Source organism: Gymnoscopelus microlampas (genome assembly GCF_963454915.1).
Source record: "Gymnoscopelus microlampas genome assembly, chromosome: 21".
NCBI lineage: Eukaryota > Metazoa > Chordata > Actinopteri > Myctophiformes > Myctophidae > Gymnoscopelus > Gymnoscopelus microlampas.
In genome coordinates, this window is record NC_139958.1 from 15,195,685 (window position 1) to 15,221,549 (window position 25,865).

Genomic DNA, 25,865 nt, shown 5'->3' on the forward strand with positions numbered 1-25,865 from the left:
CTCCATTATTCCTCATCACAGTCACAATCGTTATCTATGAGCCGTAACTTTTAAAGCACCCATTAGCTAATATGATAAGACAAACACTTTCCCTTTCATCATAGATCCGACCAATCAAGACAAGAGCTTGAGAAAACGTTCTGGAACATCGTTGGAATCAACAGGTAAAGTTCAACAATTAAAAGCCTATAGTTTAGCCAGTTAAAAAAACAACAACAACTATAAAAGCACCGTTATCAGCGCAATGCCATTTAGTCAAATGCAAACCTCGCAACATTCAAAACCCTCAGAGTATCGGCAGGTAAAACACAGACCTGGGTTGGAGTTCAGATCCATGGGGAACAGAATAAGTCTCTCCCCTTTTCTGGGAGGAAACAGAAGCTGTTGGTGGTATACACTCCACAGTGTTCCTCATCTGGTCCTGTCCTCCCTGTGCTCCCCACAGCACCGCTGCTGCTGCTGCTGCTACTACTGCAACTGGTACTATGCTTCTTTTCTTCCCCCCTCCTCTCCTCTAGACTCCCTCCTCCTCTCCTCCTCCATCTCTTATATCTCCACCTCCACCACCACCACCCTCTACTGGTGAGTAGCCTCCATCTTTTTCAATCAGAAACAGTTAAGAAAATCCAATCAGTAGAATGTATAGCATACAAGTTCATGGCAAGGCTGATACTGCACTCCACTGTCCATCACACAGTCTGTCTGTCTTTCCCGTACCGCACGCACGCACACATACGCACGCACACACACACATGCACGCACGAGCACACGCACACACGCACATGTATTATCGCGATAATCAAAATGCTTCAAACTTAAAATGCCACTTTTGTTAACCACTTGAACCCCCAACATCCCTATTCTGGGGGGGAACATTCACCAAAAATAGCCGATCTACAAGCTCACAACGCGTTGCGTTGCAACGCGTTGTGAGCTTGTAGATCTGCTATTTTTGGAAGTTGTACTGAATTTGCAGCTCAACAAAAGCTAATTCATCCTAGTGTACGATGGAGGACAATTTCACGATAACTTAAAATCTCTGCGATACGATTATTGTGAGCGATTATCGTCCCATCCCTACACACACACACGTGCACCAGTAGAGCTGTTCAAGGGACCCCGGGTGGGACAGCAAGAGGGTCTCTCTTGCTCTTCTCTATAGGAGAAAATGCATTGTAAATCAGACAGCCTACCCCAAAGTCAGGGGAGGTTCTCCTCCACCCCCTGGGGACCAGTAAATCTGGCCAAACGAAGAGTGGGCACTTGGCCAAATGACTCACCCACACAGAGCTCTATAAATACGGCCGTGTAGGCCTGGTATATAAGTCGGCTACTGGTGGCCTACAAGTCCTACGAGACAGTAGTGTCTGCAACAATCTCCCCATTAAAAAAAACATTCAATCTCACTGGGTCTCACAAGCTGTCATTTATAGCTCTCATGTTCTGAAATAGAGAACACCCCTCTGATTCTAGGCTTGTTCAGAGTAAATTAAATGCTGCACTAGTATCTGTTCCATTCAGCTTGGAGGGGGAAAAAAGAAAAGAACGGTTGAGAGAGAGAGCTAGACATCCAAATATTTACTCAAGGTGAAATTAGTTTACATACCATAGGTCTGAACATTCAAGTCCAAGGATCCATGTTTCACAAACAGTTGTGTCCCATAGCCTAGCAGCAGGCCTCAATGAAACACAGACTGGATATGGCCCTGCAAAGACATGGCTAACCTGATACATGCCGGGGGGGCGGGCCAGGTTCAGGAGGGGGGTGGGGGGGCACAGGGTTGACATGTCAAATACCAATCCCCTCCATCCGGCTGTTATGGAAGTGTCTGAACTTCCTGTTCCATCTCTCTCTCTTTGGCTTGAGACCAGGTTCATGGCAGTTCTCAGCTCTCACACGCCAGTTCCTCCAGAGCAGTGGTTCTCAAAGTCCCACAGGGGTCCTTGAGGAGGTTCCAGGGGGTCCCCAGCAAAATGTGTTAAAAGCATCAAAATCAGTTTAAACACTTTAAACGTATATATACGCCAGATATTTGAAAATAGCTGATTCACAAGCTTGCAATGCGACGATTGGTGAGCGTGTGGATCGGCTATTTTTGGCTATATTGAAACATTTTAACAACAACAATCCTCAGCCCTGGGCACAAAATATGTTCAGATGGGGTCTGCGGCCAAACACATATACATTTGGAGGGCCATAGACATGAAAAGGTTTGAGAAGCATTGCTCCAGAGGGACTCACTACTAGTGCTGCTCGCTCTCATCGGTCACTGCTCCAGACATACAGTACTGTTCCAAAGTACAACAAAAGTCCTTACTTGCAACCAACAGACAGAAACATACAGATGAGACGGACACATACTGTGTACTGACAAAATCAAATACCACAATATCTTTGACCAAATATCTCGATATCATAATTATTGTGACGATAATATACTTTTTTTTCTCAGCACAAAATTTTGAAAATAGCAGGTTCTGGAACATTTTTTTAACGTATAAAATAGGGCTTAAGTGCTTGAAACCAGGAAAAGACAACACTCGTGCCATATCACCATATTACGATATCTAAAATCCCACACAATATCTACGGCCCTATTCTGGGCGCCGTCTTACCCATTATCCCTAAAGTTCTTTGCCATTTTTTACTATTTTGAAAAACGTTTTCAAGTAGTTCAAATAGCCAATCTACATCGGCACATTGTGAGCTTGTAGATTTGCTATTTCAACTATTTGAAAATGTTTTTCAAAATAGTAAAAAATGGCAAAGAAGTTTAGGGATAATGGGTAAGACGGCTATAATAATAATAATAATAAAAAGGAACTGTTTTGGACATATGAGGTTTCTGGCCGACAGCAACGATATATTGCCCAGCCCTCCTGTAAAGAGAGGAAGAAGAGGAGAACTCATCTGAGGAAGGAGAATGGATATTTCTAAAAGCCTTCCATCACATACAGATGGTATACAGGCTAGTGTTTAGATCTGCTTTCATAAAATGGCATCTCTTCAGTACTTTCCACATGAACTCAATTTAATTTAAACACCAAAATGGTAAAAGTGGCCATTATTTACAATGTGATTTTTTTCTTTTGTACATAACATAGGGCACATTGTAAAGAAGGCACCAAGGCAAACCTTAATGTGCATAATGTATCCCTAATGCACCTATTTCAATAACATTACTCATGCAATGTCAGGGATACAAAGGAATCTATCATTTTAAACAACATAACCTTAAGTACCAAAGGCACCTTTTCTTCCTTACAGCCAGGAAAATTAAATTAACTATGAAATATAAAATCAATGTATATGAAAACACCATGTTGTACTGTTAAGATGTATTGTATTGATTGTTTTATCCACACATCCATGTCTGAGAAGAAGCCAATTAACCTAATCAATTTGAATAAAAATTGACAACGACTGTCTCTCTCCCCCTGACAATAAATCAAGGCATGAAGGTGTATACTTATGCATGCATGGGACATAGTGTATGTGAATGCACACACCGTGCATACCCCCTGAGTTAGTGTCCAAGTGTCCTTGAGCAAGACACTGTACCCTAACTGCGCCAGATCATCAGATCGGTGCCTTGCCTTGGTTTCCTCTACCTTCGGCAGCGGTGGAAAAAGTACTCACATGTTTTACTTAAGTAAAAGTATCAATACTGCAATGTAGAAATACTTTAATGTATATTTTGTAATAATAAAAATCTACAAAGTAACTAGTGACTAAAGTTTTCAAATACTTGTTTTGGAGTAAAAAGTACAGTATTTGCCTCTGAGATGTAGTGGAGTAGAAGTAAAGGTACTGGGGGAAAAAAAATACTCCAGTAAAGTCAAAAATACAGTACAGTACTTGAGTAAATGTGCTTAGTTACTTTACACCGCTGGATTGGGTGAATCTAAAGCGCTTTGGATAAAGACTGTACTATACTGTACATGCACCATTTACCATTTTAAGAGGATTTATGTGCTGGGTTTACAACACCTTCACAACGAGCACCATAAGCTGCTAGTTACTTGTCCCGTCATTATCCTGTCAGCTTTGTTAACGTGTAACATGGAATATAACACCGTTGGAAACATAAAACCAATACGAGGCTTGGCTATATCCCCATGTCCAGTCCACACGCGCCCACACATTATTCTCCAGCGTTGTTATTGTAGCTGTCTTCCCTCGTTTAATAGGAGATCAATCATGTTTTTTTGTGACAAATGGGCCTCATCAACTGGTGTGCTGCATGAGCCATTAGGCAGATTCCCCCGAGCTTTGGTCCTGCTATTGACAACTGAAAAGAAACACAGAGGGATCGTGGCCACAGACTGTTGCTGTAGGACACCGACAGCACATATACTGAAAACCAATAGCTGTGGTATCTTATTCGTCAATCCTCGGTTGATGTGCGAGCTCAAATCATTTTTACGGCATGGTTCCTAGGGGGCCAAGCAGAGGTTGGTGTCAGCTAGTCCGCACCCTGCATCACATTGCATCGTCTTTGAGATTGCGGATCATCTACTTTTGCTGTGGATCATCTATTTTTGCTGTTTGGGAAGAAAAAAATCCCTTTTAAAACAGGTTCACCAGCAATGCCTGCGTCAAACGGTCCATGAGATTCACAATGGGTATACTTTCTTTCCTTCTTTTTTTTCTTTTTCTAACACACTGGTAAAACACACTGGTATAAAAGAAACACACTGGTATTTTCTTTTTCTTAGTGCAATCGTGTATCATAACTCTTGGAACTTTAATCAAGGGTTTTATGAGACAGTATACAATAACCATTTATTTTTGCCATTGCAGTGTTCACAGGCGACCACTAATCTTTGTATTACATAGATTTCTACTGAAATGAACGTGTTCATTTTGACAACATTTTAAGGGAACAATTTGGTGTCTGTCTGTCTGTCAGTGAATTCTTTACTGTAGTGCGCTATTGATGCTTTGGGCTATTCACCGGGGAAAAAAGCACTTTGTGAACACCACATAACGCTACATATGGTCGTTGTCGGGCAGAAACCTTGTATCTCCATCTATTTATGTTATTTTTTCATAAATCAAGGCCCTTTTTCATACATTGTCTTAATCCAGTGTCATGCAAAAGTTAAAAAAAAATAGCAGGTCTACGCACTCACAACAATGCATAGTGAGATTGTAAATCAGCAGTTTCCGCTATTTTTAAAAAAACAGTTAAAAAAATAAGCAACATTTTTGGGCATACAAGGTGTCCAACAATACCAGATCTATAAATGATTATTTGTAATATAGATGGTAACTAATACATGACTACAGTGCATGTAACATAGATATCCTCCGTGGATCTTGACAAGGACATTCATGCCTACAAACAAATCTACTCTAGTCCCTGAGGTCCTCTGTCAGGACTCTGTCAGGACTCTGTCAGGATTGCTTTGGTCAATCACAAGACTGGCTTCAGACAAAAACACATACACTGCAAAAGAGCTGAAACTGGTGGTGACAACCTTTTAAATCTCTGCTTAAAAGTAATGTTGTGCATAGGAAAGGCACTGTTTTAACTATACCAATATTTCTCCTTTTCTTCATCCTATATTTATGTTTTAGTATTATTATCATTATCATAATTATTATTATTTTGGCTATTTCCCAATAGTGGTTCAATGGTGTTTGTTTCCATCTGGTTCTGTTTTCTGCATCTTCCTCTATCACTCCTGCCTCCTACATGTCCTCTTTCACCGCATCCTTAAACCTCCTCTTTGGCCTTCCTCTTCTCCTCTTGACATAGTGTATTAGTGTTAACTCCTTGACTTGCAACTACTGTACTTTTGTTATTGATTTCACATGAACCGCCTCAGCTTTGAAAGAAAGAAAGAAAGAAATCCCCAAAGATCTTTGCGTTGAGATTCTGCTGGGGGTGACCAGGTGGCCTGCTAGCAGAATCAATGAGAAACTCTGAAAAGCAATTTGTGCTCAGACCTCCATGCTGCTCATATACTGTACACTGATTGAGCTGCTATAATATACAGTTGAACTGATAGGAGAGTGGGAAAGCGTTTCATCAAGGCACTGGATATAACTCAGGTAGTGCCATGTAATAATTAATAATGCACATTCTACGTAAAGCTAAGAAATAAAAACACCTGTGCTGTGACATGAAAACAGTATCATATGAAATACAATTCCTGCACAGGAATTTCTTGTTCATTTTTTCAAAAATAATCTTACAGTGTTAACAAAATAGTGATATATATATATCCACAGTGTGTAGCTATCTAAGATGAAGGGCCCCTTTGGTGAAGCTGAACACTGCTGAGCTACATAATGTGATATAATATGATATATTATATTATATTCTCATATTATAAGAAATGTCCACTCTAGCAGACTGTCAGAAAAGCACCCCCAGGAAATGATATGCCAAGAAGGCACCATGTTATTGACTATATGGGAAGGTGCACACATGCACGCACACGCACACGCACACGCACGCACGCACGCACACACACACACACACACACACACACACACACACACACACACACACAAGAGAAAAAGCTAATAATTCTTGAATTAAAATCTAGGCTGGCAACGGTGGCAATATTCAAAAGGCATTTGAGCAGGCAAGCTGCACAGGACGATGGTTCATTTGGACATCATGATCAAACATACAGTATAACAAATGTGACAAATTATTTTGTCAGTCTTTCTTTTAAATGTCTCATTTTACCAAAGTAATATCCATGAAATCAATTGCTGCCTCTGCCTTTCATCATACGTAGAGACTTGCCGTTATATTGCTGCTCATACTCCTCGTAGATTTATGATGCATCAGTGCAAGTGTGGCGTAATAAATTAAACTGGCTATTAAAACCATACATCACATCATGTAGTTTGCAAGACAGTTTTCTTTGCTTTTCTTTTTTTTTGTATCCAACTTGTATCCAAACCTCTCAACAATTTAATAATGCGTTGAGCAAGATGGAGTTTTACAAATTAGATGTTTAATGCTCCTCATAAGCTTTATGTTTATTATTCAAGCAGCAGTAAATTAATTCAGCTCTGACACCACTTGTAGCGAAAGAGAGAGAGAGAGATCTCTATTAAACAAACAGTTTTATTATTATTACCAGCTCAGTGGCCTTGTGGTTAGAGTGTCCGCCCTGAGATGGGGAGGTCGGGTTTGATCCCTGGCCGGGTCATGCTGAAGACTATAAAAACGGGACCCAGTGCCTCCCAGCTTGGCACTCAGCATCAAGGGGGTAAGTCCCTGTGAAATACTAGCATCATGTCCAGGGGGTGTACTTGTACATCAAGCTGCCTCACGCCACAGAAACAGGAAACAGGCTCCTGCCCTATGGCACATGGTTTACTTACTTCAAAAGTGAATGTTCTGACGTAGTTGTGCGCTTTCTGAATGATTAGTGATTCTTTCTTTTTTGACAGTACGTAGGCTATACACACAACACTTTCATATAGAGCGCTTTTACATTGGCATGTGTAATGTATGTGTGACATGGATTACCTATAGCCAACCAAGCCTATAGTATGTTAATGAGATGTTTAATGCACAGGGCTTTATATGTATTAAAGCAGTAAATTAGTTCAAATATGGCATGGCAGCATATGCCACAGAGATCTCCATTAAACAGTCAGTAATTGGACAAGATGCATGTACTGTACCTAAAAGCACTGCATATATTTAAACCGCAATCTGTTCTGTCAATGTGGGCGAGTGCAGAATTCAGCACCTAGTCAATTTATTATAGCTGCTGTGGGTGGGGGTGGGATGGGGTGGGCTGCTATGATATAACTAGAAATGCAGATCGAGCAGCGATTCATTTTCGGTGGGATATGTTATGAGACCGGCTGTGGTACCCAAACAGCCTAGATGACCCATAAACACCATTTCGCTATTTGCAGTGTTGGACAGCAGCTTAGTTACACTTCCCAGTGGGCTACTGGGAAATGTAACTAGTGCAGTACTGTAGCTTGTGGGTAGCCACAATCACTTTCGGAATTATATAGCTTTCAAGAAGTTGCTATCTTTTTCACCATGCAGCAAATGTAACTACATTTTCAGTTCAACATAAAATAGCAGATGAGTTTTGAGTACACTTAAATTGTCCATCATGTCATACGTTTTATTCAATCACTCAATGTCTGTCAGACGCACTGCATTAAGTACGAAGTATCTTCAACAAGCTGTAACTAGTAATTTCTTCTTCTTTTTTTTCAAAGATACGTATAATGTAGCTAGCTTCTTATTTCGAAAGAGAGCTTGCAGCAGTTACTATTTATGAACAGTAAGTAAGCTAACTAGTAGCTTAGCCAGCTACATTTTGAACCGCATGAACCCTAGCACGCCTATTTGTGGGGGAGAACATTAAGGGGAAATATTTTCACGAAGAGATTCGGTGTAGAGGGCAAAAAGGAGGGGGGCTAGTACAAACCCCTGGGGAACTCCAGTCAATGAAGTATGGGGTTTAAGTGATTTAAGTAGCTTGCCCAACACTGGCTATTTGTGAGGTGAAATGAAAAGGGAACGCAAAAGGTCTAACAATGTGGGCTATGTCCTCTGCTGGCTCACTTGAACCTTAATTATGAATGTACGCTGCACCTGCACACCATGCATCATGGTTCTATGCATCTCAACCTTGTGTAGGTTATTATTAATATTTGATGAGAGGAACACATGAGTGTTATGTCCGGGCCTAGTTGTGAGCCTAGTTGTGCGCTTTCTGACTGATTTGTCATTCTTTCTTCCTTTTACAGTCCTTAATACAACACTTTTACATTAGTATGTGTAATTTTTGACAGAGATGTTTATTTTTTCAAACTCTAACTTCCAAATCTCTGAACCATATTGTAATGGTTGTGCAAAATGAAAACTACTGCTCCTGTCCTGACAGGCTGCTTATTATTTAAGCAGCAGAAGTAAATTAGTCAATGACATCACTGGTAGTGACTACCACAGAGATTGCCTTTAACCATACAGTAGCCTAAGTGGACAAGATCCATACCTAAAAGCACTGCATTATATCGAAATCTCAATCTGTTCCATCAATGTGCGTTGAGTGCAGAATTCAGCACCTAGTCAATATAGCTGTGGCGAGTGGGGGTGGGGGTGGGGTGGGCTGCTATGATATAACTAGAAATGCAGATCAAGCAGCGATTCATTTTCAGTGGAATGTTATGAGACCAGCTGTGGTACCCAAACAGCCTAGATGACCCATAAACACTGTTACACTATTTGCAGTGTTGGGCAGTAGGCTAGCTTAGATATAAGCAGGCTATAAGCTACCAGCTTTGAAACATTTCGCAGTAGCTTGTGGGCAGCATCACTACTTTTAGAATTGTAGCTTTCAAGAAGAATACATTAAGCTACATCACTTCTTTTTTTTCTTCTTCTTCTTTTTTTTGGCAAAATCAACCAAAAATAGGATAACAGATGAGTATTGAGTGCATTTTATCCAACTGCAACTTGTATGTCTTTTCAATCACTCAATGCCATATAGCATGTCTCACATTATCCACCACATTAACAACAACAACACATTGAATACAAGGATTAATGTATTCAACACGTCTTCAGATAAAACATTCCCCAACAAAGTATTTAGCAGTCAGTATAATTCTAAATCGCTGTAATAATGTATAAAAACACACGAGGGCACTGTTGCCTTTATTTCAAACAGGGCACTGGCCTTCGTTGCACACAATGCAATGAACAGCCAAATCACTGGTGAAGCTATTTCCTTCAAGTTATTCACAACACCACTCTGCGGACCGACTCAGAAAATAACAACATTCCCAGAAAGCCTCATATGAGATGCTGGAGGAAAAACATAATTCAATCACATCAACAGAGGGGGAACACAACCACACATTGTGCATTTGTTGGTTTTGCCTTGTAAACAGTATTTATGCCTGGGGCCAGCCACCTGCTCAGTGCAACATGATCCCAAGGTCCTCTATGAATTATGGGATGTGTGCCTCCAGGGGTGACCATGGAAACATTCCTATAACTCAGCAGCATGATGGTATGACCAGTAAATAGCTGCACCGTCTACCTATACGTCCCAAAGCCCCTGTATCGTGTAGAGAAGTGGGAATGATGATGATGATGTATATACATCAATAGTATAGTGGCAGAGAGAATGAGAGAGAGGGGGGGGGGGGGGGGGGGAGAAAACTTGGTAGAGTTTTGTTTAGTTTTATTTATTTGAAATGCATTAAAAACAACATATCAAACATATAACACAAGCAGCAGAAGTAAATTATGTCAAGTAAATATGTCCAGGACATATTTCCATTGTGGGCCTCTCACAAATAATAGAAAGAAATATGATAAAGTAAGAGATACAGGGAGAGAGAGAAGAGGCAGAGAGAGGGAGAGATGAGGCAGAGAGAGAGAGGCAGAGAGAGATAGAGATAGGGAGAGAGAGCGAGAGAGAGAGATAGAGAGAGACACACACACACACACACACACAGAAAATGGGAGGGAGAAAACAAAAATGAGAAGAGAGGAAGGAAGAAGAAAGCGTGCAACAGAGAGAGCAAGCATGAGAGAAAGAACAAGATAAAGAGAGAGAGAGAGAGAGATTGTAAAAACGCAGCCCGAGGCATGGAGTAAAGCATGGTGAGTCCTCCAGTCTGTGTTCAAGAGACCTTGGGGACACATTGGGGACAGAGAGGCATATGGTTTCTCCGTCTCCAGCGCAGCAGGGGACTTCTCTCTCTTATTTGCTTCTACATACTGTAGCAGTTTTATAGGAATCAGATGATTATTCTCAGATGGAGCAGGAGGTCAGCTCTCTGATCTCTGGCTACTGGAGTTTATTCGACCATTACTATTTGTAGTCCTGAATGCTCATGGGAGAGGCAATGCTCAGTATTAAAGGAAAAAAAAACCTGTCTATGAATTTCTCCGAGAAATGTCGACATTAATGTTTTGTGCAGAAATACAGACATAGGTTATTTCTGTAGCCATACTATATTATTGATCTCCTCACATACACCATCCATTCCAATATTGCAGAGGCTTATAAAATCACAATGTCCTTTTTTTCAAGATTTGTTTTTGTCTTTCTGTCTTTATTGATAGTTTGTAAGTAAAGATGGACAGGAAAGAGGGAGAGAGACACGCGGCAAATGTCGTCGGGAACGGGACTCGAATCCGCGACGCGCTGTCAGGCTAATTAAGAGCCTAGGTGCCCCGGACCGCTAGGCCAGCGCCCCGGGCCACTATGTCCTTTTTTTTTGCCAAACGATCATAATTTATAATTTGGCAAAGGCAGGCAGCCTGTGTAACCGATGTAATCAACTAAACCCCTCAGCCCATCTACCTGTCATGACAGGTAACCGTCTTTGCACACCATACCTGGCATACCTGAGGTGATTCAACATCACTACATGGAGGGAAAACAAAAACAAAACAAAAACTCCACGGTAATCCTGAAAAATATCCACAAATACATGAAGTGAGATGTAACATGTAACATGCCAAAAGCTAGTACTTAAAGGAGGAGTTCACCCAAAAAAATACTTATTTTCTATCAATTACACACCCCATGAAGCCTTGATTTCATGGATTTATTTTTGTTTTTGTGGCATTCCTATGACAATAATTTGATGACCGTGTGTATTTCCGGTAGGAGACACAAATAATCTACTTTGTGTCTCCTACACAAATAATCTACTTTGTGTCTCCTACATTAGCCGGTAGGAGACGGGAATCAAATTATTAGCTTAGGAATGCGACAAAAACAAAAAAGAATCCATGGATTCAAGGCTTCATAGGGTGTGCAATTGATAGAAAATAAGTCATTTTTTGAGTGAACTCCTCCTTTGAGGCTGTGTTCCATTAAGGTCTAACAGAGTCAGGGTGCCGCTATGGTACATGTTGGTTCACTGGATATCGTCTTGCTCAGGGACACTTTGACACAGGTGGGAGAGCTGAAGGTCAAATGTCTGACCTTCTGATTTAACCAGCTGTGGCTAATTTATGTGGGATACAGAGAAGATATCCACTCTAGTCTAAACAGCACTTGAAGCATCAGCTTCTGTGTATGAAAAGAAAGAGATGGGAAAATGTTTCTAGACAACACTTCTTGCAGTTCTAGATGTACTTGACAGGTGTGCCAACTGACAGATGCAGAGCGTTTGTAATTGTTTCACACAATCCCTGACAGTCAAACTTCAGTTTCACACACTGAATAGACCTTGTGATCTGTAATACGATGTTATTACTATTGTCTGCTAAACCACTTGTTCTCAGTGTGGTCTGGGGACCCCTGGGGTCCTTGTTGAGGGGGTTCCAGGGGGTCCCCAGCTAAATGATTGATAGTTAGGAATCCAAATGGACCCTTACGGGCCTCAGAGTTAAATAAACACAGATGATTTTACAGTGTAGATTGGGGTCCCAGAGATAAACAAGTCATCAGACACAGTCATCATTTATAGCAGCATGCAAGCTAAACTAACCACAATAATCTCATTTTGAGGGATTTAGGGCAAAAAGTACTGTTAAATGTGCATTCTATTATTATTATTTTTATCTGGCTTGACTGACTGCTGCTGCTGCAGACAGTAGACTCAATCTATAGCTATTTCCTTTATTAGAGGAGAAAATAGAACTTTGGGGGAAAAATGCCCCAAAACCTAATCGAGTTTTTATCTAACCCTTAGCAGACAAAAAAATGCAAATTGTCATTTTTTTGGTGCACTCTATAATTTGTTATGATTTAAAGTATTCTCCTCCTCTGTGTCCCCTGCCTGTGAGCTGAGAGGGGGCGGCACCCTGCAAATAGAGGCCGTCAATCAAACTGCCACACTCTGTAACCTGACGCCCACAGTCAGAGCAACGGTAAGATCCTTTTTTTACAGGCACGCACCCTTTCCACAGCCACGCCCCCTTTCCTGGGTAGGGGTATAAATATGAAATATGAATTCTCTGCCCCTTTATCGCGGCCCGTTTATGAAGCAGCTTTGCTAAAGCAAGCTGCTAATAATAGGGGTGTGACAATACACTAATTTCACGATACGATAAACGATATTGGGTTCACGATATCAATACGATACGATGTATATATATTTCTTTATTTTTCAATTATCATCAACATTGGCCATTGGTCAGTTTAAAAGTGCTTTATTTATAAAACACAAAAAAAGTGTTTTACACACAAAAAGAAATACAATACATGGAGTCTGTCTCATTTCGCTCCTTAAGCCCTTGAATATGATGGAATATGATTAAGGATTACTGTGATTATGGTAAGCTTTCACTAGCCCAAAACAAAACAAAAAATAATAAAACATATTATGATACAGTATGACGTCACGACGATACACATCGTCACGTTATAATATTGCGATAAATCGCGGGACGATATATCGGCACACCCCTGATAAATAATCATATCAAATGGGGGTCCATGGCCTAAGGCATGTCAAACTGGCGTTCCTTGAAATTAAAAAGGTTGGGAATCACTGAGCTAAACTGTGAGCTAGAGTTGTCTCGTCGTTGCTGAACAGCAGAAAGTCTTCCATCCCACTGCAGCGGTCGTCTTGGTGTTCCTATTCAGTTCCCCTGGCAGTCAACAGACACCTGGCGCCTGTCCAGCCCCCATCATCACCCTTTACAAGACAATGGACAACTCTGTACTGATCAGATCTAACACCCTGTCTCTCTCTGTGTCTCTCTCTCTCTCTCTCTCTCTCTCTCTCTCTCTCTCTCTCTGCCCAAGCGGGCCCAGATGGCCCTGGCCCTGGTTCTAACCAGTATCTGTTGTGTTCTAACTGCTGCAGGGCCACATTTAGACGAGTGGAATTTATTTGTGGAGTTTTTCCCCTTTCATTCACTCTCTACTTCTCTTAGACTTCTTTATTAGCTGCCACATAAGTTGTCCCCTTGTTTTCCCTCGACACAGAGGGGGACAAGGAGGATACAGAATGTAGGAGCCGGTTTCGCTTTTTGGCAGGCAAAAAATACTTGAGAATGCTAAAACTTTCCGTCTACAACAGTATATAGTCCCTTGTACCCTGAGATGTTTTAGTGATGCACAAGGGACCCTTGTTGTGAACATGCTTGGTGATCACATTTTCAAACACATTTTGGGTCTGCATGAGTTCATTTAATGGCATCTGCTCTCTGGTTTGAGACACAGCCAGAACATGCCCACAGTATTTTATAGGTTGGAAAGAAACACCCTCACTGCTCTTTTATGTGTTTGTCAAACTTCTTTAAACGTTTTGTGACATCTGAGCATGTGCCTTATGTGTGCTTTGCTGTATTATGCCTTTGTGCAGATAATTAAAACATAACTCAAACATAATGCGTATAACAAGTCCAATTCTGTCCAAGTATGTGTTTGTCTTACTAAACACATTACCACTACTAGACTATACTGTCCGCAGAAGTGACAGCTGCTTTTTTTATTCCCCTGTGTGGTTGCAGTCAGACACACCAGGGTCACACCTGACTGCCTTGCAGCTTAAAACAAAGTACCTACAAATATGCTGAGAAGTTCCACATGAACTAATTATGTGTAATGAACACTCACACGCAAAGCACACACGCACTCACGCACGCACTCACGCACGCACTCACACACGCACGCACGCACTCACTCACACACGTATGATGTGTTGAATCAGTATTGTACACAGTTATATCGAATATTCATGTGCATAAGTTACATTTGAAAAGTATTGCAACACATTGTTGTATAGCACACTGACTCTAGGCATTTAGAACTTGTTCTGCGCCATAAAAGTGGCTGATTGTGCAGGTTGTTCCAGAGAGCTGATTGGTTCCAGGCTTCCAGCCCTTCCAGCGGGGATTTTAAAAGGCTGGCTTTCCCCAGCTTCCAGCCAGAATGCCAGTGACCACGTCGCTCTATTTTTTTTTATGTGTTGTTGGAATTACTCATTGATTTAACAGCTGGGTTTGGTAAGGGTGGGTGGCGTTTGTGTTTGATCACCTTTTCTTCCTGTTTGTATGTCTGTAGTGAGGTTTGTGTTGGTCTTTTGTTTATTTCATTTAGCTTAATGCTTATGTCATGGTAGGTGGTTCATGTTTAGTTTATTATTTTACTGTGAGCCCACCCTTTGGGTCATATATGTTAAATAAACACTTCTTACGGAGTGATCACAGCAGGACGTATCACTACAGGCGCAGATGATTCAAAAACACCTTGGCTAAAAAACGTGGTGTGCCTGTGGATCAGGCATCAAATGAATCACAGGGAAAACATTTATCAAACTTTTGTCCATGGGTCATCAACATGTCCGTACACAGACAAACGTGTCCGTGGCACATTTTGTATTTTGATTATAATGTGTACATATCTATCCTAAATATGTTAAAATAATTTGTTTGAATGATTTTGGTGACTTGTAAAGTGTCGGGATGACATGCTCATTAATATGTTCCAGGAGATTTGTCGTATTGGTACCCATACATGATTGCATCAAGTAAGGATGCAAGACAAGACAAGACAGACAGACAGCTAGAAGTCATGTTTGCTGTATGTTTTTTTAATGCTTACCCAGGGAGCTGAGCTCCAAAATGTCCTATGCACTCGTGCAAATGGCAAATAAAGTCTATTCTATTTTATTCTAATAGCTGCCTTAATGTTTTCATTGTTCCACTGGCGTACCTGTACATCACACCCCCTACGCAGGGTCGAAGACTTTCTCATCAACATTGAATACTTGTTCACCTTAAACTGTTGAAACTACAGTACCTTGACAAACAGAAAACAAGTCTAGCTTGTCCATTGTGGAGCAATTTCAAAACCCAGACATAAAGACATTCATATTGTCCACTGTCCAACCATGCTCAGGTTTGCTGGTTTGAATGTGAACCCCAAGAAAAGAGTGGGGTAGTGTGCTGTGAATTAACTCAGGATTGACCCTGGCAGCAAATCACTGTTACAGGTGTGTTACCTGTTTATTAATCTACTACTATTTTTCAACCACAACTAATGAGCCAAGACATCAGTAGAATGAGTTTGGGAACAGACGTCATGAGACAAAAGACATAGTATACAACAAATGATGTTTGATGGGAGAATGGATTGCAACAACTATGCAGTGATGGTGAAGAAAGGAAACTTGGAAAGACACTTGCTGACAAACCATAAATCATTTGACTAGACCTTTCCAGCAGACAGAGAACTGAGAAAATGAAATAAGGAACTAAAATCTCAGCCATGTGTTTGTGTGTACCACACTGTACATGGAACTGCAGAGATGTCATCAGTATTCTAAGTATTTGTCTCATCAGCAAGAACTGCACAGTGATGGTGAAGAAAGATAACTTAGAAAAACAGTTTGCGGACCAAACAACCAAAATATTGATGAAAATGACCATCTTTTGTCTGCATTTACCATTGTCCCACCGTTCCTACCACATTTACAAGTATCAAAACAGGAAGCAGCAGTACAGCAGTATAATTCTACGCCTTGTGCTGAAATGTTGAGAATATTTAAACTTTTGAGTGTCTAAAAACCAGTACAAAAAATGCACAAGAGAGCAGCGTGCAGCAACCATAGGAAAACAATGGTTTTGCTGGGGATGTATTTTTAACAACTCTTGATGTAATTATCCACTTAAGGCTGGTCTTGGTTATCTTGGTTGTTGGTGGTTTTTGGGAGCTGGGAAGAGGGAAGAACCATTCACTCGTTGTGCCTCGTTTTCCCCTTTAAGCTGGGGCCATAACAAGCCCATTGTCTATGACTCACTATACCTGAAATTACTGCCAACCATTTTCCAAGTCATAATGTGGTTTGTTTGGCTTTCGGAAGCCATTTGATTCATTCATTTCAGTATGATATGAAAATCAACTTGCAGGGACTTGAAACGTGCTTGAGATAGGTAATCCAACACACTCATTGTGTGTGTTGGTATCATTGTGTGGTTACTTTTCATCAAAGTTACACTATAGTTGCATTTGAATCAGACATCAGACTTGCCAAGAAGAAGTCTGATGACTTAAGCCTGAGGACTAATGAAAATGTAATATCCCATAACATTGGCTCTATTATTCAGGTATGTTCAGTATTGTTTTAATCTAAAAAAGTAAAGCCATTAACCTTTAAACCCTATATACTGGGCTACCCCTCCTTTTTTTTGTACATAAAAATGTCTTCGGTTAAAATCTACATGTCGATCTACGTGTCCCAACGCAACCCGTTGTGAGCTCTGCTATTTTCACATCTTCGCTGAATGTTCGCCTTTGCTAGGGTTCATGTGGTTATCAGCTAAATGGTCTATATTTTGTAGAATATATGGCCGAAGCTGTGAATAGACAATGTATTGATGCCGGTATGGTGCTTTCACAGCTTTGTAATTTCTTGTCCATGTGAATGAACATGAAGTCAGTCCGTGTATGTGAAAATGATATGGCCATTAAAAGTGATTGGGATTCTGATCATTTGGATTGGCTAGAATGAAAATAAACCATAAGTGCCCCCCCCCCCCCCAAAATAGCAGATCTGCAAGCTCATAATATGTTGCGCTGCACGCTCACACATGTGAGCGTGACATCGGCTATGTCATGCAAAGCAACAGCAGTAGTCATGGGGCTACTGTTACTGGACAACAAATGTGTAGTCATGGGAAGAGTAGCCATGGGAAGTGTAGTCATGAAAAGTGTAGTCATGGGAAGTGTAGTCTGGGAGGTGCAGTCATGAAAAGTGTAGTCAAAATGCCTCAAAGTGCCTCAAAGTTGCTTAAGCCCCAAATCCCCCAAAAACATACAGAAGACATGACCTCAGTCTTGTCAGCGGTAGCAACATGCATGCCAGGAATGAGTCATAAACCACACACTTTAGCGTTTTACACTGTCAAACATATAGACTGCTATAATGTGGTTAATAAACAGCTGAGCCAGCTGCTTCTTGCCATGCAGCAGGATTATCTGTCCCCTTAGCCTGGTTGCTTGTATGATTTGATTCCTCACCTGGTGAACAGGCCGTTTAGGATCTGCCACCCCCCTTATACCTTCTCTACACTGCTTAGTTGGTACTGAGCCAACCGTGTCAGCTGTGCTCACATCCTCTGCTTTTGGTTTTGCCTGATGGAAATTTAAGTATTATCTGGATGCAGGCTTTTTACCACCAAAACTCATAAAGGTCTTTGGTTCCAGTGAGGTAATGGTGTAGTCATTAAAAATGTTAGGCAACCGGTTGGCTAACATACTTGTATAGCAATAACGATAAAAGGCACTCGATCTACCGGTCAATCTTACTCCTACTCAAATGTTTTTTTTCAGGAGGGTGGCATCTCCCTTAACCCATTAAGACCTGGAACTGTGTCATTTTTAGATTTGAGCTAAAAAGCATTATTTTACACTTTGGGCTATTCAAAAATAGCAGATATACAAGCTCATAGCGCGGCACCGAGTGCCGCGCTATGAGCTTGTAGATCTGCTATTTTTGAAAAATCGTGAAAATGTGTGAAAATCTTTGAATATATATATTTTTAAAGCGAACATTTTTAACTCAAATCTTTGCTTCTGGGGGGTCCCTGGAACAACATATTTTGATGGGGGTCCGCGGCCAAATACATATAATTTTGGGGGTTCTTGGCATGAAAAAGACTGAGCACCACTGATATAGAAACATACATTTTCAGAAAACTGTTGAGATTTAGGAGACATGTAGAATCAGCTTCAGGTCTCAATGGGTATAAAGGTTACTCTCCACCAAACAGACTACTTCAGACTACAACACACTGCAACAGACTGGTAATCTGTTGGAAAAGTTGGCATTTAGTTCAGCACAAACTGTCGGCCGCAGCGCACATTGTTGTGCAAATGCTTTAACACTGGCAGGCTGGCCTGTTAGTGTTGCCAGGTCTGCTTATTATCAGCGTTTTTACATTTTCCTGTAAAGTCGCTTTTAAATATTCATAGTTGCTGGTTGCTTTTGTTTGGGCTTGTTTCTGAAGTGTAGTTGCTTATTTGGGCTTGCTTTCATAGACCTGGTCGCTTGTTTCACTCACAGGCAACACCGAAGCCGGCTCGGACCATTCTGGTTGCGTCCCCAGGGAGGTTTTCCAGACATGCCCGGCTGGGAAGAGGCCACAGGATAGACCCAGGACCAGGTGGAGCGATTATATCTCTGTACGCTGGCCTGGGAACACCTCGGGACCCCCCAGTCAGAGCTAGCTGATGTGGCCAAGGTTGTGTTCCATTCAGGTCAGAGGAGTCAGAGTGCTGCTATTGTGCACTTTGGCTCATGGAAAGACTCTTACTACACTAAATGGAACAGAGCCTTAGTTAGTAACATTGGTAACACCTGTGTTTACCGTAGTATTTCATGTCAATATGGGTCGCTGCCATGAAAAAAGGTCTATTAGGGGTCCTGTATCTTTACAATGGACACTTCATTTTGACATAAAAAAATCTTTGCAATGACTGTCCTCTAGTCTATTCCAGTGTTTTACTTGTAATCCCGGCAACACTGTCTGTCTGGTTGGGGGCTGCCCATTAGTGTGACGGCCCATTTTCTCCGAGGTCCCAATAGTCTCTAAAAATGTTTAGTGTGAGGTTAGGGTTAGTATCATTCTTCGAAACAATGGGCCATCTAGTAACACTAGTCTCAGTTCATAACTCTGCCAATATTATTATTTCACAATGTCCAAAACAGCAGCACGCAACTGCTTAAAAAAAGCAGAACTGAAATGTTACAAAAGCAACAAATCCTCCCTCTACTCCATCACTGAGGCATTTTTATATTTTCTTCATCAAAATGCAAAAGTTATCTAATTAGATGTATCAGCTAGTGTATAGCTATTTTTTTGTTACACAATAAGATCCTCAGCGCTAATTTACAAAAACATTATTTACCTTTGTACACTCTCAAGTTAAACTAACACTCAGGATTTTACTATGTAGCCTTCAAAAGTTAGACAATAAAGAGACGAAAGCCAAGAATGATGTGGTGCAAAAAGTAAAATCCTCAGTGTTAAAAAAATGTGTGGCAATGAAATGATGGACATCCCCCATCTTATGGTGTCATTTTAGTCAAATAACGGCTGCTGCTGTACATTTTGTACAGAAGAGGGTCTGCAGTGCAGTAGGAGGAAAGTTCCCATGGATATTTTGGGGTAATAGTTCAGTTTATTAGTTGTGAAATGATAGTTCATGATATTTATGAGCTCATCCAATGCTTCCCTCTGTGACTATGCTTTGTTTGCCACTAATTAAACCTGAATATGAACTGCACCTCCTTGTAGATTGTAATGAGCACAGAGGCCCCTTTCACAGGAGAGAATAACACAGGGCGACAATGACAGATGGTGCTGTGGTACAAACTTTGTTCGTTATTGTAACCCAGCAGGGAACAAGTGGAATTCAAAGTTAACTACAAGCTACCTGTTCTGCAAACAAACCCATAGAAGCATTATATGGGATGACAAAAGTGTCATGTTATTTATCCAGTGTTGTTACAGATCATTATTTAATTAAAACAGGGGTTTTAGAGATGGCAGAAAACCTTATACATGGCATATACCAGTGTTTTTTACTTAAGTAAAAGTATCAATACTGCAATATAGAAATACTCTGTTACAAGTAAAAGTCTGTAATTCAAAATTTACTTGAGTAAAAGTACAAAAGTATTGGTACTTAAAGTGCCAAAAGTAGAAAGTACTCATTATGCAGAATGTCCCATTTCACAATGTGTCGCATTGCGACACATTGTGAGCTTGTAGATCGGCTGTTTTCAAATGGTCGAAATATATAAAGGGCTGAAGTGGTTAATGTATGTTTTGTAATAATAATAAAAATCTATAAAGTAACTAGTAGCTAGGACAATGTAACTAGTAACTAACGTTTTCAAATAAATGTAGTGGAGTAAAAGTACAATATTTGGATCCAAGATGTAGTGGAGTAGAAGTAAAAGTATTGGCAATTGGAAATACTCAAGTAAAGTACAAATACCTCAAAAGTAAATGCACTTAGTTACTTTCCACCACTGGCAAATACATCAAAATATATTTGAGAAATTACAAATACTGTACTTCTTCAGCAAATGATTCACACAAAAAACAGCCAACGTGCCTCTAAGCGTTAGCCTGATTATCAGACTGAAGCTGCGTGGAGCTTCAGTCTGAAATTGGCTCCAGTGTTGAGGATTACAAGGGGGAGGGGATTAGAAATTCCCTAAACCAATCCTAAGGGATCCCCACGCCCACCTCCGCCTCTCATTGGACAATACATTTTGTACCGGAGAAGTCTTAGGTTCACATTTACAACTCCAGACCAAGAGGCAGTCCACTCAGAGAGTGGGCGGGGTCTATGGTATGGAACCAGGCTATCAAAGCGTTGCTTTTCACTGTGTTTTCTTCTTGTACTATGAAGACATTATTGATTTCCATCATTGTGGAATCAAGCTGGGCAGCGAGTTTCTGCTTTCCCTCCCAGAACTACTACAGTACTTTTACTCTTCCTAGAAATGAAGTCTCCAAAAATAGACTAGATAGTAGATACAAAAAATGTTACTTGTTATTGTCCAACATTGTGGAAAAACTAAATGAGTCAATATTTTCTAAAAACCTGTTATTTTCACTACCAGAAAGAGGAACCGAAAAATGTTCAGATGGTAATGAAACGGAAATGATGGTTGATGATTACAGCAACTGCAGCTATTTTAGGTGTGAGTCAAGAGAATATTGTTTCACTTCACTTTTACATTGACGTCTTTATTTACAGCCTTAGACTGAGACTAAGACTTTTTGAAAATACTGCAGCAGCCTTCCTAAGACAAATCACAAAATGCTACCTGGCCGATTTCCAGTTGGCTTTAAGGAGCAGCACTGCTTGAGGGGCTTTTAGTCTTGATGACAGAGTTGTCATCGTGACTTCAATTTATTTGAAGAAGCCTCTCATAATGCCTGTTGCTTTACACTGAAATAAACACAATTTGCTCCAGTCCATTGCCAGTACATCAAAGTGTGGCATTGTGTCCAAAAACCACAGACATATGGAATAATGGTGTACCGAGCTTTTTTCTGTACTGTATGTAACTTTGTTCTGAGGAACAATGGGAAGAATTACTGTATTCTGTATTCTGCTAGTATAGATGCAGTAGTGTATAGCTGCCCTTACAGAATGTAGAAATGCATAGCGCACGCACGCGCACGCACGCACGCACGCACGCACGCACGCACGCACGCACGCACGCACGCACACACACACACACACACACACACACACACACACACACACACACACACACACACACACACACACACACACACACACACACACACACACACACACACACACACACACACACACACACACACACACACACACACACACACACACGTTGACAATGATGAAATAAGTATTGCTGATAGATTGAATTATTTCATAATTATTGACATGATTCCACAGAACCCAAACAACAATTTTAGAGTGTAACGTTACCATGAAAACAAGGAACACTCAAACATCGAGTGGTGTAAATGATTAGACAACCACCAAAGGTATGGACACCACAAAGTAAACATTCCTGTAACCGAGCAGCAAAGGCCTGATGATTCTAGCCAAACATCACAAGGTTTAAGCAGGACTTTACGCCGCAGTGGGCAGTCATGTGGAGATGCTTTATTGATAAATAGTAAATACCGCAAGAACCTAAATCAGGCAGTATCACAGGCAGTATCACAGAGCGAGAGGGATGATATGAGAGAATGTCTTGAGGCATCATTTAACCACTTGAACCTTAGCATCCCTATTCTGGGAGGAACAGCCAATCTACTCTGAATGAGCCACGATATGTTCTCACGATATGTCTCAATAAGCTTGTAGAATTGGCTATTTTCGACGAAGAGATTCGGTGTAGAGGGAAACAAGAGCTGACCAAGCACCGAGCCAACTCAGGTTGCGTTGACTAAGTATAGATGGTCTAAGTGGTTACGTTTCTCTTGAGAGGAACCGTTGGGTTTAACACAGCAGATAAAATGAAGAAAGGTACTGTAAAAATAGAGGGTTTAGGGGTCAATGCTCACATCCGCTGCCTCTCTCTAAGGTTTCACGTGGATCGATTGGTCCTTGGCCCAACTCTCATGTACAGCTGTGTGTCTGTGTGTTCATTCCACACACACTCACATTCTCTGAATTGCTCTGCTTGGGAAAAGCCCCCCCACACTCCCACCACACCCCACCCTTCCGGACAGCCTATATTTGTACAGACAGGAGAGGGTTGTGTAGGTTTTAGTGTTGTTGTGTGTATATGTGTGTGTGTGCGCGTGTGTGCGTGTGCGTGTGTGTGTGTGTGTGTGTGTGTGTGTGTGTGTGTGTGTGTGTGTGTGTGCGTGTGTGTGTGTGTGTGTGTGCGCGCGCGCGTGTTAATATTTCTTACCTGGAATGACCTCAAAGAGAAACTTTCCACCTTCATCCCCAGTGGTTGAATGTTCTGTAACTTTGTTTCCAGGTAAGAGAATAGTTCCCTGGAGAAAACAAAACAATAAAAAAAAGATTAAGCATACAGAGAAATCACCAGGAGGCCTCCCAGACACCTATTTCAACAAAACACTCATAAGCGAGAACATATTCAACACTCCTTTGAGGTTTATATTAACTATTTTCATATCATAAATGCATCAAAATAATGTGGCTGCAAACATCCGACGATTACGATTGCAATTATGACCTAATTATTCATTATTAGATTAACATTGCTTTGAACTGAAATACACATTCCTGTCACCTTTGATGGTTTTGAAATAAATTTGATTTCACCACCACAAATAAAGGTTGCCTACACCAAGTTTTAAAGTAACTTGTCAACCATACTACAGTACATTATACCATGTGCGGCATAGCTGAATGGGTAGACAGAGGGACAGTCGACAATATCAATAAAGTTACATTCTTATTGCAGTTTGCACATCGTTGCAATTACCTCCCTCCATCGGTAGAGAGACATCAAACACATGGACTGTAGCTTTAAAGCAGATCTGTAAAGCATGGCTGCCAACACGTTAAAAGAAGCTTCCAATTATGCCCACTTCAAAGCAAACTTCAAAGTCCCAGTAATCTTTCAATTCAGGTGACTGCGCATATTTCAAGTAGTGCTTTTGGTGAGTTTGAATAAACTTTGAAGGGTACTCCAAAATAGTAATTCTAATTTACGGAGCTCTCAATGGTTTGAAAGTAAGTTGAGTTATAAAACATTGTTGCAATTGCATCAAAATTCTATACGCTTATTTTCACAGTTTTTTTGCATCAATCTGGCCAATCGAGGTTATGTTTCTTGGGAAGCATATGCACCTTAATTTATATCATTGTGCTAAAATGTTTCCATGACATACAATCTTACAGAAATTTGCAACATGGCAGAAAGATAATTCAAATACCGGTACACACACTTCAAAGTTATTAACCCATTCAAACCGGGAACGCATCTTTATCCATATTTTATACTTTGGCTATTCAAAAATAGCGGCATACTTGAAGGTCTGCTATTTTTGACAAATCGTGAACATTTTTTACTCAAATCTTTGCTTCTGGGGGGTCCCTGAACAAAATATTTTGAGATTGGGGTCCACAGCCAACTACATATCACTTTGGGGGTCCTTGACATATAAAAGTTTGAGAATCTAAAATGACACAGATGCGTTCCCGGATTGAATGGGTTAATATTGGGCCTTGAAATGGTGCATTTATATAGCGCCATTATCCAAAGTGCTTTACATTCACCCATTCACACACACTCATACACAGAGGAAACCATGCGAGCATTGCACGGCATCAACCTGCTCATCAGGAGCAGTCAGAGGTTCAGTGTCTTGCTCAAGGACACTTCGACACCGGTGAACGAACCGGGAACCTTCCATTTCCCAACCTGCCGCTCTACCCTCTGAGCCACTGCCACCTTGTGCAAATAACAATTCTGAAATCAGCAAGACTACAAACCTTATCATGAAAAAACAACAACATATGAAACAGGGATAGACTGATACCGTTCGCACTATGTTGAGGAACAAAACGCAAATCGGTACATATTATCTCTTTAGCCAAGTGATCAAGACGGATCTGAGTCTGATTTTTCATATTGCATCCTGATTGGCGAATTCCGAACATTGCTGGCTCACAATAACCTACCTGACCTGGCAGAGACCTGTGCTCCGAGGAGCACTTTTTCTAGTTTCTCATCGACCAGTGCACGTAAATGCATGCATTTAGTGAGGCTCTGATTGCCATTCAGCATGTGATGTCACAGCTCGTCTGAGGTGTGACCTCCCCAAAAACAAGATTTTTGGGGAGCGACTCGTGTCCGTGTCCCCAATTGGGGCAGTGGTTCTGCCCCAATTGGGTTCTGCCCCCTCAAGTACCCCAGAGGTCCTTGAGGCGGTTCCAGGGGGTCTCCAGCGAAATGAGGAACAGTTTAAGCATTCAATATTTATTTTCAAAGCATTTTTGAAAAGTCTTGACAAATCCTCTCTTATGGGGGTCCCTGGCCAAATACATATGAATTGTGGGGACCACTGTTTGAGAACCACTGTCTTGGGGTGTTTGTGGATGACAGAGCCGAGTCGTCACGTGGCAAAGAAGCAGTGTTATGGGGGTACGCGAATCTCAGCCTGGGCCAGAGGCAATAGATCAGCGATGTGACACTAAAGGCCAGCAGCTCCCTGCTGCTTTAAATAGTATCAGCATCAGCATGCTCCCCTATCGCCACGACAACCTTGCCGCCTATTAATAGTTCTACAGGATAGATGTCTGCTGCAGTCTAGCCGTCCCTTTGGAGCGTACGTCTGCTATGGTGGGCTGTCACAGTTTGACGTGGCATGCACGTGTGTATGCATTTGTCTGTGTGTGCTGTGTGCGCGTGAGTGTACTGTATGTGTGTGCGTGCGTGCGCA

General features: G+C 41.2%; 1 protein-coding gene across 2 annotated transcripts in view; it reads right to left on the reverse strand.

Moving 5' to 3' along the window:
- Window positions 1-25,865, reverse strand: part of arhgap24 (Rho GTPase activating protein 24) — a 94,833-nt gene that overhangs the window by 41,255 nt on the left and 27,713 nt on the right. For both annotated transcript variants that reach the window (XM_084046724.1, XM_084046723.1), the window contains exon 3: window positions 23,360-23,447. In XM_084046724.1, coding sequence (XP_083902850.1) covers window positions 23,360-23,447 — 88 coding nt within the window. The remainder of the gene's footprint in view (window positions 1-23,359; window positions 23,448-25,865) is intronic.